This window comes from Cephus cinctus, unplaced genomic scaffold (genome assembly GCF_000341935.2).
Source record: "Cephus cinctus unplaced genomic scaffold, Ccin1 Ccin1_scaffold1043, whole genome shotgun sequence".
NCBI classification, from domain to species: Eukaryota; Metazoa; Arthropoda; class Insecta; order Hymenoptera; family Cephidae; genus Cephus; species Cephus cinctus.
This window is the reverse complement of record NW_014333574.1, coordinates 569,031-588,879: the sequence shown is the minus strand read 5'-3', so window position 1 is coordinate 588,879 and position 19,849 is coordinate 569,031. Positions and strand designations below refer to the sequence as shown.

General features: G+C 35.2%; 1 protein-coding gene across 18 annotated transcripts in view; it reads right to left on the bottom strand.

Annotated features, from left to right (window-relative positions):
- Positions 1–753: 753 nt before the first annotated feature.
- The window catches only part of LOC107271818 (tetraspanin-5), a 100,143-nt gene continuing 81,047 nt past the window's right edge, over positions 754–19,849 (bottom strand). For 3 of the 18 annotated variants that reach the window (XR_003061007.1, XR_003061005.1, XR_003061009.1), the window contains exons 3-11: positions 19,130–19,203; positions 17,690–17,764; positions 16,586–16,684; positions 14,731–14,859; positions 14,456–14,506; positions 8,800–8,943; positions 1,360–1,444; positions 1,023–1,130; positions 754–922 (exon numbers count right to left, since the gene is read on the bottom strand). Coding sequence is in view for 7 of the 18 variants with exons in the window: in XM_015748259.2 (XP_015603745.1) it covers positions 8,144–8,212; positions 8,800–8,916; positions 12,778–12,888; positions 14,456–14,506; positions 14,731–14,859; positions 16,586–16,684; positions 17,690–17,764; positions 19,130–19,203 (725 nt within the window). In the remaining 11 variants the exon portion in view is untranslated. The other 15 variants (XR_003061006.1, XR_003061010.1, XR_003061008.1 and 12 more) reach the window with 15 other exon arrangements.

Below are 19,849 nucleotides of genomic sequence, written 5' to 3'. Positions count from 1 at the left end.
ATCGTCGAAATTTCAATGAGTAAATCTTATTAAAGATTTCGCATTAGTTCGAATTTTCGCCGATAAGAGGGCAGCACCTCCTGGGCATGATATGTGGCGCCATCTCTGAGAGAACGAGTGAACTTTCTCCAATAAAATAATTCCGAAAGTAATTCGAAATTCAGCTGTATCACGCTGGTACAGATAAAACTGCGATAGGGCACTTTCAAAAAATCCCTTTACTTTTTGCAACATGCAGATGGAATGAAAGTAATGGCAGAGAAAATGCAGCATAGCCGAGAAGAGGTGTAGAAGCATAAGGTTGGAGGAGAAGGAGAAGGATGCTGTTAGGACGGAGGAGTGTAAGAGAGAGACAGAACTCATTCTTACTCTGGGATATTCGCATAGGGCAAAAGAATATCAACGTGTATAAGCGTTTAAAGATAATTTATTCGAGAAACGTAATAATGATACAGTATACAAAGTGCAGACATACATACAGACATACAAAGTACATAGTATACAAAGTGCAGACATGCATACAGACATACACATACAGCCCGCGAAAGATTTGTAATAACAGTACCATTTAAAGATATATTACATATATCACTGCGATATAATACACGTGTGGTATGTTACATGCGCTACCACTTTAAACTTTTCTTTTTCCAAAAGACATTTTAAAAACTTTGTTTTTAAGGATATACTAGGAGGAGAGTGATGGAGACATAGGAAGGAATAGGAGATCCGAAAATGAATAGAGGCTTCAAAAACTCTTCGTGTACAATATTAAACATAATCTCGTAATTGCGTTAAATACAGTCTTTAAATTAGCATACATATATGTATAATGGTTTCTGAAAGATTTATATGAAGTTTTCGGATTTGTGACGTGTTGATTTTTTCCTGTGGCAGGTTGACAGCAATTTAATTGTTGAATCTGAAAAGTAAAAAAAAAAGAACTTAAAAACTTTGTAGCCATGAAAAATTATGTTTCTCATGAAGATAACGAGATTTCAGTATTTCATGCTTTTTCGTACCTTTCAAATGATTTCATCATCCTCGGAAAGCGATCCTTCCTCTTTCCCATGGTGGCAACGAATGAAGTCGGTCGATTACTTCCTGGCAGTTTATACGTGATGTAACGCCTGTCATTTTACAATGAAAACAAAAATAAAAGGAAGTGATTTTTTGTTTGGTATATTATTGATAACTGATATTCATGAATTCAGCAACGATTCTTTTTAGAATATTCCATTTGTTTTAATATATTAATATTTATCATAACAAATGTCAAAACTCGAAGAAAAAGTAAAATTAAGAAAATTAGAAAATCGATAATCAAATCAGTCTGTTTAAATATGTTTTTTGACTCACCTTATATTCTGTGACTGCCATGGACTGAACGACGATAAGGCCCAATTAAGGAAAGTTCCTGGATCTCTTTTGCCCATATCGAATACTACTTGAAGCAGAATAGAAAATTCGTATTATTTAAAAGATTAAAGAAAAATATACATGTAATATAATTCATAATTGCTCTGTCAATAGTAGTCATTACGGTATACAGTAAATTTATAATAATTCTTCTAAAATTATTTGTATCCCAGACAACATACAGTTTCCCAATAAGGAACAATCGACCTAGTCAAGTATAATACTTTGATTGAGCTTTGTCTCAAAATCAAATCACGTTGATGCAGAACTGCCTCCTTTAAATACCCATAAGAATTAACGGTAGTTTACTTACTCTTAGAATTGTTACGTATTTTCATGAAGAACGATGGCAAAGTACCTAAAATAAGTAACAGTCGATTAACTAGAAATTCACTAAATATATAAATCACTGATTAAAGAATGATAGAAAAGGACTGAATATAAAGAAAATTATTCAATGTAAATTTTAAAACACCCTCGACTACGTGAGTCACATTCGTCACATTAAAGATAAATCTTTGCTCTAACATACCGACTGATCCAGCATAATTCGTAGTTTTCAAATAGCCCGCATTACCTTTGTACAAACTGCAGAATCTACTATTACCAGTCAAAGGGGTCATTGCGTGAATCGCAATGGACACTGAAAGCAGCACGAAAATGGTAACCATCACGTTAATAATTCACTGCTCAACTGGAGAAGAGCTTCATGAAACTTCACCTTTTATAGAAGAGAAATTGCGGTGAAGTGCGACGGTAATTACATCTGCGTGCTCTTATCCAATGACGAGAGAGATACCAAAATAAGTCTGCCACTGGTAAGCAATGGAAGTGCGCCTTCATAATTGATTATTACTCGATTCAAGTACCTGTCAAACACACAATGACATCTTTCGCCGGTTTCGTTCAGGCTAGCAAACACTTGACGATATTTCTATTGAAGGAAAACGATGGATTAGTAAATAAAAACTTACGAACCTGTTACATCGAAATATCCATAATTCTCTTGTCACGACAAGATTGCGTGAGCATCTTGATCGTGATAAAGAAGCGGCAGGTAAACAATGCATCGGAAAAATTGTATGATATTGACACAGTTATTGTAACAATTATTTTGAGGTCCTCAGCGAGTATTACAGAACGATAATTGATTACGATCGAAAAGGTTCGAGAAGGTTCTCGTTAATTTTCCATCAATTTTATTCGCTTACACAACTGTTCAATGGGTATAAATATTAATTTTTCCATAAAAACATTACGATTATCCCTTAGGTGGTATAAGAAAAGTACATAGCCGTATTTACAATAGTTCAGTTTACAACGGTTACGTTTAAAATTACATTATTATTATTATTATACATATTTATAATCATACAGGGACATTAATGATTCACCCTATCTTTATTTTCACTGTACCTAATCGACCTGTGGCAGTTTCGCCTCTAACCGTTCTCTTCGATCGTGTGTAATATATCGGTAAATTATGTATATATATGATTATTTAAACTAGGGGTAGGTGGGGTAAGACGGTAACGCTAAGACAAAATGAGCTGCCCATAATATTAAACGAATCTGGGGTAATAATTATATACTCTTGGAGTTTCTCTGACAGCAGTATTTCTTGGGAGGGACCCATCTTACCCCATCTTGATCCCTATAACAAGTAAGAGAGTGGAAATACCTTAATGAACTGTCACGTGTTTATGCACCAATTTGCATTTCATGAATAACGTGACCCGCATAACAAAATTTTATTCGCACGTCAATTTTTTTCTTTGTCATTTGAAAATAAGTTTAATATTATCGCTGCTCCGAAATGCGCCGTCAAATAATTTACCGTGCCTGTAGATTAGTTAATTGTCTACTGGATGTAATTAAAATTTTGGAACATTTTCTTCTGCTGTTATATACATGTTTCAATATATATATTATTTTTGAAGAGAATTTTTGTTACTGGCTTAAAGTATAATGGCGGTATGATTTTCAAAATAAATTTAACCCTTTAGAATTGTTATTAATATTTGTGATTGAGCTATCGAACGCGACATCTTTATTTACAATAATTGTTATTTGACAATTAAAAATAATTTATTAACGTTCGATATGCTCATTGCGACAATGACGGATAGTTTATAGTGTTGGTACAATTTGATTTTGTGGTTGTCAGTAATTACAATACTTTAATCAAGTTATCAAAATATCTTACTATGATATAATTTCATATCATTAATTCAAGTTACAAAATATATTCACTTTGAACATATCAAACGTTACCGATAAGAAGTAATTGATAATTATAAACCAACGTTAATTCAATAAGTAATTGTCTTTTAAAATATTTCAATTCTCCACAATTTCGTCTAAATGATATTCTCGAGTATCTATGATGACGCTAGTTGATGTTTAACGATATGCCATTTACACACAGAAAGCATTAAGATCCATTACACAGGCACTATATGTAGATATTAAAAAATTTTACGGATAAAATTTACCTAGAAAAATTCTTTTCATCGCAAGAGTACGTATTCGCGTTGCATTAAAAATTTTGCGATAACTAGTCATTCTTGTAAAATATAACATTTTAAAGTAATATTGAGTTTCACACACGAGAAGTTATGCAACGATTCAGGTAGAAATTCTGTTATTATCTGATTTCATATGGGAAACCTAATCTGATAGAAAAATGAATTGTTCGAATGTTCATAAATCACTCTGAGAAATTAACGGTACTCTCACGTGAAATTGTTACATCGATTTAGCTTGTTCGTTTGGCACAATAATTTACATGACTCCAGTAATTTTTTTTTAAAATTATTTTCTCATTGCCAATAAAAAAAAAAGAGCGCCAAAATCTTAACTCGATCGAATACGTTATCGTAACTGGAATGGCGCCTGCACCAAAAAAAACCCATATAATATAAATCTCTGTTCAGTTTTTATGCACACATTAATATTATCGATTTAATAAATCGATTATCAGTAATACATAAGAATTTTATGATACATCCTTATCTTATTTATTCTATGTATATTGGTCAAGCATACGATTAAATAATCTCTCATTTTCTCTTTACAAATGGATGTACAATATTTACATTAATATATAAGAACTGTATATATTTATATATATATATATATATATATATATATATATTTCAACGGACATTGCTGCGTTTCGCGAAAAGTGGATTATAATTATTAATAAACAGTTTCAAGGAAAATCACTTATGCTCTATTATTAGTTTATATTCTCTGTAGGGACTTTTTAAAATTAATCTATCGCTTCTTAAGTGTACAGTATGTACTGGTTTATCAATGTTTCCTTTTATGAATTTTGCAACCCTCGCTTTTAGGTATAGTCTTTCTCTTTGTATTTTCTTAATTACTCGTTTGGTATTGATTATTGAAATAATCATGACTTGTAATACTATGACCATTTGTGGTACATTATAAAATGAAATTCAGATTGACTGACGGATAGCTTTTAAAAAATACTATTCACTCTACCCCTAATTCTTATGATCCTTAGGATTATTTTGGCGATTGTATTGAACAATTTCTCTCTAAGGGATGCAACTTGGTTTGACTCTACAGGGAATACAGATCCTCGCAATAATTTATAATAACCCAATTTACTGTTATGAGAAAATAAGCATGCAGTTTCGTCGTTACACAAAATGTCTGTTGTTTTGGTGAATAATAAAAAATAAATGCAACATAGTAAAAAAATCATACTTTTATTACAGAGTACGCAAGGGAATATTGAAAATAGTAATAGAAAAAAAAAATGATTACCTCGCTGATTAAATTAATTTTAGTCATAGACGTTCTGCTTGAATATCTAAAATTTAATCGCGAGTATACACATCACTACTTGCCCCTTCTTTTCTCAAAAAGTGATAAAGAACATTTTGGGCAAGAATTCGTTCGTAAATAAAAATATTCACGATAAACGCATTCTTCTCGTTTCCACGTGATCGCTAGGAATTCCAAATTATGATATTTCTAAATAAGTCTTTAGTTCATCGTATAGGACAATACGAATCTCATAGTCGGGAACAATAGATAAGTAATTCCCTGATAGGAATTACGTCTAGCAGTTACAATGGTTTATTTCATATTAAAAGAAAAATAAGATAGTAATTATTCAGCAGACATTGCTTTTACTAGTCGTCAAGAATTCTTATCAGCAAGAACAATTGAACGGATCGCATTGACAATTGGCAATTGATACGTGAATAGCAACCTAAATAATGACGTTTGATGACTGAATATCAAGGCGATAATCGCAGTCACGATAATTCAGTAAATAGGATATATAACTTATTGTCAATAATTCATCTGTGCAACGAAGTGCAATCAACTGTGCAAATGATAAAGTATTAAAAAAAAAAAAAAAAAAAAAAAAAAAACGGAAATATATCGGGTAGTCATAAAATGAGTTAACTTTTCAGCCTTTCTTTTCGGTGACTACGAGGCAACGCGGAATTGTTGCGTCAATTTCATAAAGAAAACTCATTTTTTTTTTGTCACGTGATCCGCATATCCATTTTGTTTTTGTATCGAGGATTTATACAGCGTAATTATTTCTCTATCAGGATATCGGATCAGGCTGACAAACTTAATATAACGAAGCAACATAGAGAGATAACGGAATGTCGTAAATATTATAACAGTTTAATTTTAGCAAATGCTTCTTTAAAAAATTTAGCAAATTTTCATTAAGTGATATTTCGACTACTGAATGCGAAATCGAGAGACAATATTATTTCAATTTCTATTAATGTTTCGTGACGAAAATTCCATAACGAAAATTTTACATATTTTTGGCAATGGTACCAGCACTTGCCAAACTTACTCTGTGTAATGACAAATGTACAATCACATTGTTAGGAAATGAAATCGTAACAGGAAATTTATAACTAATTAACATTACTAATTAACGTTATAAAATTCCTGTGAATATAAATTCGATTAAATTAATCCGTAAGTATCCACATATGTCGGACATGTCGCTCGGACGAAACAATTTGATCCCGGACGTTTTGAAGAAAGGTAAAAAAAAAAACTATTATCCCTCAAAAATCAACGTACCATTTACATGAATTACCACAGTATCATAATAACCAGCGCATGATAAAGAGTTAACAAAGAAAAATCTTCATTTTAATAAACAGACCGACAAAAACCACCCGTAAGGTCGACAACGAATAATCAACAATAAGGGAGAAAAACGGACATGGTGGTATTTGGCCAGCCAATCCCAACGAGGAAAAGTTAATGATTACGTGACAATTATCGCGCGACATTACAATTCTTAATTAACTAGATTAAAAACGTCATAGAAGCGATATCGCTTAAAAATACAATAATACAATTAATATCACTTGTCACATCATCGCCAACGCCATTCCGAATACAAATCACACGTGCGCCAAATCCACGGATTACGTCTTGCGCGTATACCGTATACATTTATGTCTGTGCATATCAACACGTGCCACCCGTTAGATTTTACCACACGATGCAGTATCCTTCCCAACACAAGATCGCAACGCAATAAAAAAAAAAAGAAAAAAAAAAAAGAAAAAAAACATTCGGTAAAAAAAAACTCCCCAGCAGTATAATAATATTCATGCAACAAATCCTCCCCTTGTCATTACATACGCGAATAGAGCCCAGCATCCATTCATGGAGGAGCATTGTAAACGGATCTTAGGTTCTTGAACGACGTCTATCTTGTGCCGCAGGCAGCGATTAGCGGAAGTTTACTAGCAAAGAAATAAGGGATCTCGCGCAAACGGCAATTGCCAAAGTGGCAACCCTGAATGCGTGACGTATGACGAGTGACGCAATCCAGAGGACGTGAACACGCTAGCGACGATCGATATGCCCGAGTGACCCGGACGATCAATTTAAGAGCCCATTGGGGCAAGGAAATCTTATTGTGTGTTTTGTATGAAGTGGCCTTTGGTTCGTAGCCGAGTACGAATTTATTCTGCGGTGGAGTTGGCCATTCTCTCCACGCCCCCACGACGCCACGTCGTTCAACTTTGACATCAACACGTTATCGCTTCTTTTACGCAACCCACCTCGTCCTGTTCTGTGCATTATATATACACAGAACAGTATACCTATGGATGTATATATTATACCACGTAATTTTACTCCGATCAGTTGTCAGTCGATGAACGGATTTATCAATAAATTATCTGATAACTGATAACAGAATAAAATACGTGTAATTTGGAAAATTTGGACACAAGTGTCAGTGTACTTTGACGCTCATCGATTTTTTGAGTTCAAAACTCACGCTTGTGGCCGAACTAGGTCAAACGGAGAGATGCTGCTGGAAATCAGTGAAAACAATTAAAAAAAAAAAATATTTTTGAAAGTTATGGTATTTTGCGTTTAGATGCAAACGACTCGAATGGACGGTAGAAAATATTTCGTGTTAATATTGTACGTATTTATAGTATTATTATTAATGAATATCTAAAGATTTTCTGCACTTTCTCCATTTGACTTCTTTCTTTGTATGGTGTTAGATCGACGATGACTCTTGTTATTTTCCAAGGATTATCGTCAAAATTCCATTTGCTTCATTGAGTGGGCGACTTTCTTAAGGCGAATATTCATGTCGACGTTCTCGTTGGCATCAACGTGGTCGATTAGCATCCGCGAGAGCAAGATGCTAGACTGCCGTGGGGGCTCTGGATTGTCAATGCCATTTCGCCTTTTGCGCAAAAATATCCGCTCGCAGATTTTGCGCGAAGCAGATTCCGAGAATCTGTAATTAAAAGAAAAATTTCAAGTTAACATGCGATACCCACGTTCTACTATATACATACGTTAATCAAAGATCCGTAACAACGAACAAAAAATTCGAAATTATAATAATTACTAGGAATTAAATAAAAATGACAGGAATGACAAGATATATATATAACGAAAAAATATATAAGCAAATATATACAGTCCAAAATTGTTGCATAAGTGTAATAAACAACGGTGAAAAAAAAAATATATCAAGAGCCATCCATGTGCACTGACAAACTTTACGAGCGTATGACAAGCGCCATTTTGAATGAAAGATTGCTATCAAATTTCAAAAATTCTCACCTTTGCATTAGCCGAAGATTATTTCCAGTAGGTGTAACCTTACAATTCTGTACCTTACGACGTACTTAATAAAATTTCAAAAAAAAAAAAAGGTCACCAGGAGGCATCACCGTCGATCATTTTTCATAGACTAACAAAACTACGACTACGATCCAACATTCTTTCGAGTTCAATTTACACCGTAAACTGCAATCCTAAACTGTAAAACTTGATCCTTATATTGTTCTTTGTTTTTATCCCTTTGACAAACTATACCTGAGCAAATGCCGTTCCGACTGCGCCACTCGCAATAACGAGGAGATTCCGCTCCACCCATTCCTCGCCAGCCTGGACGCATCCCTTTTCGTAAATGACTTTGGTGACGTCAAAGTTCTGAAAAAAAAACAAGACGATCGACTGCTGGCTTACCGATATTCCAATGAGCAATCGCGCTCGTCCAGAAGTCCAGAATTAAAAAAAAAAGTAATTTAAAATTCCGACAGATTTCAACGTAAACAACTATTTTAATGATTACAGTCAACAAGCATATATATGGTAGATACCAATATGATGGATATAACAGTTTTGATAAAAACAATGCAATTTCCGTATAGCCTATTTACGAGATCCCGACACACATATTATTAGCTTCTATTTCGACTCCTTTGGGTCGCGTGTGCCACTCGGTCTGAATTACACTCAGTGTATTTGCCACGATCGCGTTCGGGTTAATTTATGAAGCGCGAGCGTGTTTCTGAAACGTAACAGGCTGCAAAGGTAAAGGGTGTGTGAGAGAGAGAGAGAGAGAGGCTGAAACTTTGAAAGAGCGAGAGAAAGGTTTGTAAACGTAATTACGTTATGTTAGTAACAAGGGTCGTTTCGTTACATCGAATACAACATAGGTGTTTCCATAAAATGGTTGGAAAATCGTGTTGGTTCGTTATACCCATACTTGTGTATACATATATTCCCGTTACCCGTCCAGAAGCAACCACGAAGCAGGTACCAAGCGGAGTCTCTCTTATCGCAGTTCTGTAATATTAAACGCGACGCTAATTACCTGCGAGCCTTACACGCGTTAATTAGTTCGAAATTTCGTTAAGCGAACATGGAACACACACGGCTAATACCAGTAGTTGCCTGCGTTTCGAGAAACTTTCGATAGATTTAAATAACGATTCGCGGTTGGATGATCGTCTGGTTACGTGGGACTGAATTTCGTAATTACCATACCGAACTGGTATACCTGCTTAAACTCCAAATCAAACTACGTATAATGTATCGCGGTGGCTGGGATAAATATACCATTCGAGGGGAGAAAACACCAAATCGTGGTAGAAATTTCGAGTAATGTACGTTAACCCGTTGGTAATCGTATTACTTTCGTGAGGTTGGCAAACGGTGATTGTCGCCGCGTCGTGGCTCAAGTTTTACGTGGAAACCCTCTAGGGAATTTAGTACACGATTTAGTCACGAGATGCCCGTTATACAAGCGACTTAGTCCCGGGTACCTCGTTACCCGACAGTATACTATATATGTATATAAATCTGTATGTTGTACTATGCATGAATTCTCAGTAGGTTTACCACCCTTATTCACAAACCTGTCTGTGTCGTCTCTTCTATATATATATATATATATATATATTTGCTATATTACTAGCACCCTCAATCAGAAACCCTCTTATGGGTCAGGCTAGTCCGTGGTTACGATCCGTTCACGTATGCCGTTTGCGTCCATGACCCAGGAACTTCGCAAACGCATCAGTTTGGATTCAATCGCGAAGCCAAATGAGGTTATACCAACCTCCATCTAGGGACCCTGACACAAGTAAAATTGCCAGAGGTCTTATTCCGAAAGCTCGCGCGCTAATATTACGTCATTACTTTAGGTTAATTTCTTTCACCGCTTATCCTCGAACGTATATTGATAATTAAGCAGTCTAGCCCGAGACTCTTTACGCAAGACGTCAAATTATGTGAATGTCTTATAAACGGTAGAACGAATATTTTTCAGCACGAGAGAAGGAAGTCGCTCCGTTATCTCGCCATTTCCCTTCCGTACTTTTAGTCTTGGAAACTATACTTTACTTTCGAACAACTGTAATTTGTAAAGTTTATGAATCTTCACTAAAGCCTCCGGCCACCGGCTTGCGGGTTTCAAAGTTTTTCACTAGGATATCGAGACTAGGGATATTTTTTGGCGAATTTTGTATTATGTACGGATTTTTCTTCTATTTCGATGCACGAGGAAGAACATTTTTTTTTAATAAAAATATTACGCATCTAGTTTTTTCAAGTGCATAATAATAATAATATTACTATAATTATATTCTAGTATGGATGTTAAAAGTGTATATCGACAATGGCAATTAAATTTTTCATTAAAAAAAAAAACTTGTCAGTTTTCATCTTTCACCCGAATGAATTATCGGAGCTTAATAAAACACGAGCAAAGTGAAATTGAGTGTGATTACGTCGTTATGCTCTTAAATCGGAAATACTCATTTTCTCTAATGGCATGTTATTGATTATCGAGTCAGTACAAAACAGATAAACGTGTAAGAGGAATCCTCTCTAATGGACGAATAGATTACAGTTTCGTGCAGCACGAATGAATATAGGACACTGAGATGTCCCGATGGGGCCTTTTTTTGATTAAATTACTGGAAGCCTTCCCGTTTGAATATTTAAACCTGTACGTATTAAGAGACCTTGATTCCTTAATTTTATTTTTATAGTGATAACGTGACAGCTAAACTATAGAACTGTATATATTTTTTTTACTTTATACAAAAATACCTATTTTTATGTCCAAGTAAATTTACTGTCAAATCTCTCATTTTTCGTAATTGTCTTTATATTTATCGAAATTAGAAACGAGAGTAACGATATTACCCGTTCGAATTTTAATTGACATATAAACAAATTCAATTGCAATAACTGTTCACCGAGGGAATTCAATGGTAAATGTACCAGATAATTCATATTTCACACACAATATCGTACTTCCGTTAGGACTGTAATAATCCAAATTGTATTATTTACAAATCGCATTTATCCATACAGTAAAATTACGTAATGATATTAACTAATATCATAATGTGTCTATTACCCGTATAAAAATTGGATAAAAAATTATAATTAATAAAAAAACAATACCATTTTGCATATATTACCTAAAATATGATACACAAAGGATTCCTGGAGAATCTTAAAAGTTTTAGCAATTTTCATAAAATGAAAACTTAAGTGTCACTCATTGGCCCACTGTCAACCTTCAACCCCATTGTCTTTGATTAAGTCCAAAAATGTGGATCGCCGTGATATTCTAAATAATTCTTACTTACCTAGTAAACTCTATATCCCTCGTGAGAGTCTGATAACGATAAGTTACCATTTATCGGATAATATTCTTCGTGGTAATTTATCGCTTAAACGGCCATCTTGAATATCCTATTAGATCTACCAAACAGCAGATAACTATATAGCCTACCGATAGCGTGCCAATTAAATTCGCTTCTAATAAAATTAATGTTTTTTTTTTTTTTTCTAAAACAAGAATCCGTGTCTGAAGGCAATAAAAAGAAAACACAGAAAAATACGTAAACGAATAGGTACCGATAAGCACACGGATAAGTGAAGCAATACTGATATAGTATCCCTTGAACGATACTAAGAAGCTCTACGAGACGTCAAGCCAAAACTTAAACATCGAGGTACGATTTAACATGCAACATATAGTATCATAATGGACGTAAAGTAAAAATTCAAACTTTCCCGCTGCTCTCGGAACGTTTCATTATTATTTTTCTGCCCGACTAGATGGCACTTTACTTACTTTACCTACTCGAACTACCCTCCCGTTAAGTATCCTCAGACGCTTTTAAGATATTCCATTATGTCCGCGATATTACGTTGCTCTGCTTCAAGATCCAGAGATTGTTCGGTTCAATTTCCTTAAGCAAATTTACGTCACGGTATAGCAATCGAAAAGGACTTCGTACAGTTCCTTCGGGCTAGAGTCAAGAAGAGATTCATTGTTTAAGAAACTAAAACAGACCCAACTCAATGTACGAGGTCCAAGTTTTCCAATATTAAATGTCATTTTTTTTCATCTCCAAATTATCATTATTATAATTGGCATAAACAAGATTTTACATAAAGCATAAGTATCGTTCTTAAAACTTGCGAGCAGCGGGAATTTTTCAATTTTCAAAAAAACCAAATCTACGAGATGACGTGGTCTGGTACCTGGAGAACCATAGTGCTCACAATGGTACCTGCTACGGGCACAAGGTTCAACTCTAGCCACTCCTCACCCGCCCTCAGGCAACCCCTTTCAAATATACTCCTTTCGCCCGGCTGCATTTCCCAGGAAACAAATACAAGGACGTTAGAGAAGCGTGAAGAAGATTCGTGGAAGGTCGCTCCTTCGACCGAAGAATAAATACAGAAAATACATAAAGAAAGTCTGTGGATGGTGATTGGAGATATAAACAAAATTGAGGATGTAAAATAAGGCGGCAAAGGGGCGGGTCGCAAAATTATTGACTCTGAAATAAGTACGTCAAAGGAAAACGTGAAAATTTTACTCGAAACGGAAGTTTCCTTGTGTTGGGCTGGGTGGAGACGCGAGGGTCGTCGTGTTGGATAAGAGCTTTAAGGGTATCTGACGATATGGAGAAAATGATAATATAAAGAAGCGAAGTCGTTCAAGATATTTGGTAAGAAATAAAATTTTTTTAAACGCGAGGGAGAGAGTGGGGAGATTCTGAGAGAAAAACAAGTAAATAGGTGGAGCTAATTAAATATTGAAAATATTCGGAGATTTCAAGATGTTTTTTTTTTTTTAATTTACTTTGTTAATCGAAAAACCTGATCAACGTTGTTCGTAGGATTGAGGTTACTAATGAGAACATTTGATAATCGATCAGTCTTACTGATTACCTGTGGGAAATGGAACGAGTGCCTCTGTATGGCAGACGCGGGTGTCTATATGTCTGTCTGGGTTATTAAAACTCGCTCGAACTTGGGAGATAAGATGCAAATTTTCCCAAAGGCATTGGGAAGATGGAAAGCAACCTTTACGTCTGTACATATATATATATATATATATATATATATATACACACACATCGGTACTTAAAGTTTAGTTGGTTGAACGTAAAATACGCGGGGGCAGTTCAGGCGTTATCGTTTCCACTTCCTCCAGCACAGTTACCGATAATTACAGATTCGCGCGTCCGCGTTATCTTAAGTATACACGAAGCTGTTATATAACGGGAAGTCAACAATCCGTCTGCAGACCGGATATTTCTTAAGTTTCGCGTGACGCGATAGGCCTAGGCACGTTTCGCGTGAGAAACACGGAAAAGAAAAAAAAAAGAGAGAAAAAGAAAAAAAATTCAAAGGGACGAAAAGAAAGAAGAATGATGACCCACCACGCAATATTGGACGATAGTGTAATTTACGAAAAATCTATATTTCTCGGAAAACGAGCGACAGTAACGAAGAGCGTGTAAAATGGGATGCTGCGAAGGACTCCTTATCCCTCTATCACTTTCTCGCTAATTAAGTTTCCCGTTTTGTCTAATCTATATGGATCTTTACTACCATCCACCCCTTTCCTTCCTCCCATGGACATTTTAATTAACTCACTACGTAACTTTTCCGTAATTATATCCATTTTTGCTCGGATGCATCTTAAGGCAAACAATTGTATTGGACAGTCTATAAATATCGATAATTAAATCCTGGCAAAGGGTATTCGAAGAATAATAATAATAAATTAAAAAAAATTATATAACGAATAATTAATATCAATGTTCAACGCGTAATCAATGCTCGTACGTAATTGAGGGAAATTGAGTGAAATCTACCAGAGACTTCTGGGGTAATGAGATATGCAACGTGAATCAAGTATACTCACATAGCCGGGTTTCCTGACGTCATAGCCACACTGTTTATTCTTGATAATTTCCTGAAACAGGCAAACGATACCTTAATTGGATGCTGGATAGAATTCTCAAGATTGTCGAGCACTGCCGTCTGGCGGTGGGCGTCGGAACTTTTAGATCCTTCGAACGGATGTGGCGGATGTAAAGGCGGTAGAGGACAAAGTCGATTGTGAAACTAATAAATGAATTTATAAACTCTCGAAAAGCCGAGCCCTAAGTTTCATTATATAATTTCTAAGGTACCTACGTTAGGCTTTCGTTTGCAACAGCTAAAAGGCACGCCGCAAGCTTCCCTCGAGCCAATTTCGCTGGAGGAACAATTGAAGTAATTGTTGCGGTCCCAATCCTTGGGGCCTTCGATACCGCAACATTGTAACTGGAAATTAACGTTAATCATATGTATACAGGACACAAGCTTTTATCTGTATATAAATATGTAGCACAGATCGAGGTGACAATTCAATTTCGATTCCGTTTAAAATGGGCCTGTATACGTATATGGGTATACCGACACGCTGTAGATTTGATACGATATACAATATGCAATGAGGCGGAAAACGCCTACGTATTGGAACTATCGGATTCGTGGAAATGTATGTCTATAGCGCGTACGAATTTCAAACGCCAGCCATAAATAATTCCGCAAGCGGAATTGTGACGGTGCAATATTAAATACGCGATTTAGAGGTAGAGTCGCTGCATGTGGATGGGACGTAAGAGGGGTTGGAATGAAATGAGGAGAGGTGAAGAAATATAGGGGATGGAAGGGGTGGAGAATGGTTACGCAGAAAGAGCAACTATGGAAGAAGAAAATATAGTGACGGGTATGAAGGACGATAAGGGGGATGAAAAAAAGTATTAATGGTTTTTGAGTTCAAGCAGAGAGGCACATTTTTGTATGGTACAGTGAAGATCTCGAAAGTTTCATTCAGCTCCAAGATATGTTTTTATTCGTTTCACGTAATATTTAATAGGGTCTCTTCAATTCTGCCAATTATAACCCGTACTCGTACGATAATGGTACGATATGAATTTTGATTTTTTCAATTTTTTTTTTTAATATGAACCACCACACAATACCGAAATTCTGAGTACAAAATTTCGAAACAGATCGAACGTATAAATAATTATCCCTGCAGGCATTTAATATATTATACGCGTTATTATTCTCTCTGGTTTTCATCCGTTGTCATTTAATGTTTTTGAATATTCTTCACGTTCCGTAATTTAATTTTATGTTTTTTTTTATGACTATTTTGAATTACCATATATCAGGCTCGTAAAATGCCATTTTATCGTTACGATACACGAACCGATTTCAATGCATAGGATTGAGTTATACAGTATAATATTATATAGAAGAAAAATATATTTTTTAAGTAACTTTACGTTTTTGAAATTTAATTTCGATTGATAAAAAAATACACTAAATGTACTCATATCAAAAAATTAATATTTACATAATTCATGCATCCATTCCTGCTGCATACAGTAGACTCCCGTTAAGCGAATGCTTCCCCTTCGGCAGCTCGCGATTTTTGCACTTTGGGACATTCGGATCCCTGTTATCAGCTACCGACCTTATCGCTGTACGAGCGCGGAAAAACTGAGTGCTTGGAAAGAAGTAAAGAGCGATGAATTCTGATAACTGTCATAGTAGAAGGGGGCTCCCGTTAAGTGATTTTTTTTTTTTCAAATTGCCTTTACCTACGTTCCGAAAAACGTTCGCTTAACGAGAGTCTACTGTATACGGAACGGTTAAAATTGATTAGACTATTCGACGATAATTTATAGCTCAAATTTCCCCGAATCAATAACCAATGTTACTCTCTGCTCGTAGATTCAAAGTTGGTAGTTTACTATATATGTATGCATATAGAACTGACGGTGGTAAACCGGAAACTCTATCGAATCTCTCAAACCACAATTGGAAGGTTAACCATTAATTAACAAACGGTATGGTACCATTAGTCCAAATTTGGTCCATGAAGATTAAATATAAATTTTTTGAGTATAGTATACATAATTTATCAAATCATCGCTTATATCGTGACACTCGAATATATTTTCAAAAATAATATTTTCTTTGCTCAAATCATTACCCAATCTTCTTGAATCCAGTCGATGAGATTCTGCTGATCTGGATCTTCACGATAATGAATGATAAACGCTTGGAAGCCCCCTGTTGCCTGTGACTTTATCTGCGAAACAAATTTATTATCGTTTTACATAATCAACAATAATAATAATAAGGTTCACGGATCTGCGAAAAAGAAGACGAAGCACTAAAAAAAAAGAAAATCTTCGGGGAGCTTTTAAACAAGCTGATAATAAGGATAACAATTTTTTTTTAAACCAACCATACTTATTACTGCTGGTTTGTGAACTTTTGTCGCGATCCTACGATAACTACCGTATGCCCGATGAAGTTACTAAGTTTTTTTCCGTAATTCGAAAGTCACCATTAGTTTCCAAAGACGCGATCAATAAGTCGACGTAACGCAGAGCTTCGCTACTTGGGGGGTATACTTAAGTGAGATAATTATAACGAGCTAGTTTAGAAAGTGGAAAAATTTTAATACCTATAAGATCAATTTTCCAATAGTCGTATAAGGGTCGTGTGTATCTATAAGATAGCAAAAGTCGTTCGAGCGATTATTTTTGTATTAATTTTTGAATTTCATTTTCATTTTTCACGACGCTGCGAACTGTTTGAACGAAGTTTGAAAATACAATTCACTTCCAGTTTCATGATGATGCTGTTAAATATGGAATGGCAAATAGGGCATAATGCATTCGGGTTATTTGCTTTTATAATTCGGTCATGTATTTCAGGGGTGCCGAGCTCTTACTACGAGCAGTCGTATTCAAACTCGAGGAATTTCGGAATAGTACAAAATCTCAAACCCACCGATCTGTTTATTTATCGCGTGAAAAATATATCGTTTCGAGCTGCTTTTTACATTACAGTTTCTTACGCGTTGACAGATAAGTGCGTTTTCATGTGGAATATATTTACGTTTGAATCTTCCCATCAATTTCAAGCACCGCGTGTCTCTTTAAATTTACATACTGAATTTCATTGTGCGAGCAAAGAGGCGGTAGAGATTATTTTGAGAAACGATTTGATAGCATAAGTCCATTTGAGTCACGGGATATAGATTATTCGATGTAATATGGCGTAAGGTAATTAAAAATTAACTTACCCAGTCTTTAAAGATGAAACCCAAAACACCTGCTGTCATCTCAAATAAGAGTAGCAACGCCAGGAATATCGCGTACTAATAAAAAAAATTATTTTTTATAATAATTAAAAATATTTATATTCCTGCACAACGTAAAAGCTTAGTTATCCTTGATATAATTATCCTTGAGTAAAATTTCAATCAATTTTCTAATCAATGCCTTTGTTAAGTTCTAACGTGAACTTGTCGTACACGTGTCTGCAGCTTTTTACACTTTTATCGTCATACGCAAAAGTGAAATATTCAAAAGACAGGTTATACTTCATTTCAACGTTAAAACTAATGCGAACGTCATTGCCGAATACTCGGCATACTTTTTAATGCTATCTCGAAAGCTCGCAAGCATCGGTACCAACGGATAAGCAAAGCACGAGAAACGTGCTTAAAGCCGATTAAAAGACAGTTAAAAAGAACTTAGAGAGACTTTTTTTCCGAAATACTTATTCGAAAAGAAAAAAAAATAATTGGGTATTATAATTCATAAACATAATAATAAACTTAATGGGAAAAGCTGTACAATAAAGGCACTTAACAATTTATTCCCAATTCTTTAATTACACCAAGAGTTTATGTTATGTCATCTACAATTTCAGCAATGCGAGCTTTTGACTTTTTTCACGGAAAACAAAGCTTCCCATAGAACAGTAATACCGAGCTTTCCTGGTAAAAGAACCAAAAATATATAAAAGATAACAGAGTATTATCCAATTAAAAGCATTATTCCACAGAGCTTTATAATTAATTTCATGTAAACCTTTATTACAGCTAATCAGAAAAACCGCATGCAAGCTCTCACGATAAATAAAAATGTTGGTTTTTAACACGACGACGATAATCCGCGCTGGTCGGACATTAATGACTTCATTAATATTATTTTATAACGAAAAAATAATTGCGCAACCAAAGTACCACCATTTGAAAAGCACTTTCGTGGATATTACAAGAAATAAACAACTGTCTCTCAAAAACAATGTACCGAGTGAAAATTAAACCCATTAACCTTCCCTGAGCTTTCAGTCAACAAAACTTAGAAGCTCATAACTGTACGATACAGATAAGTTTGGAGCATTTGTAATTTCAAGAATACATACACATATACCCGGCAACCCTTTCGCAACGTTAATTATTAACGCGCGCAACTCTTGGAGCTTTCAGAAACTTTCATTGAAACAGTTAGATTTTATATGCAAAAGCTTTCAGCAATCCGTGACGTCACCCAGTCATAAAAAAGAATGTTAATCAATTAAAAAGCAGGTGAAAATATAATTTTTCAAATTACAAAGTTATCACAATTCAACCATACGCCGCTCTAGCAATGTATATCGGCGTATGACCTAATTCATACGCGTACACGTTATATACCCCGTGCATGCTAACAACACACCGTACCCAGATACTTACTGCAGCTAGGAGGCACGTATTTTCCCTGAGTGCGCCAACACACCCCGTAAATCCAATGATAAATGTCACTGTACCTGTAACACGAGAGGGATATTATTGGTAGCGGATGTCGCGGATGTCGCGGATGTCGCGAATGTCGCGTCTCTCACTAAATTGCCATTCCGTCTGTCGCAATTCGCTAACAAGCCGCCACAGCGTTGAAATAACGTTAATTCGCATTTACCAATATTATTATACATTGCGCCATAACGGGATCCTTATACAAAGGTAACGTCAAGTTCCATACGATATCACGCATTAATTAACATAAGATAACACAGCGTAGGAATTTTTATTATAAATGCTAAATATAGGTAATTTCGTAAATTTCCGAAATTTTACTCAAAGCTCCTTATCAATTGACTGTACCCGGTTTTTTAAAATATATCAAAGGTATATCCAATTCATATAAAAATAATTTGTGTGTATAGCCTCTTTGCATGAGTATTCCATGTCAATATTTTTTTAGCTATGGGGTGAAAATGAAGGTTTTATTGATTTTATTGTTGTACCATCCTCCGTCCCACCTAACATTCTTTTCCTTTTGGCTGTCGGCATAGTGATTGATGACGGCAATAAACTTTGACTTCCGATACTCGGTTTGCACTTACACCCTCGGAGAGTTACGAGTTTTACTTGATATCGTTGAGAAATTATGATCCATTGACAAGGACGACAAAT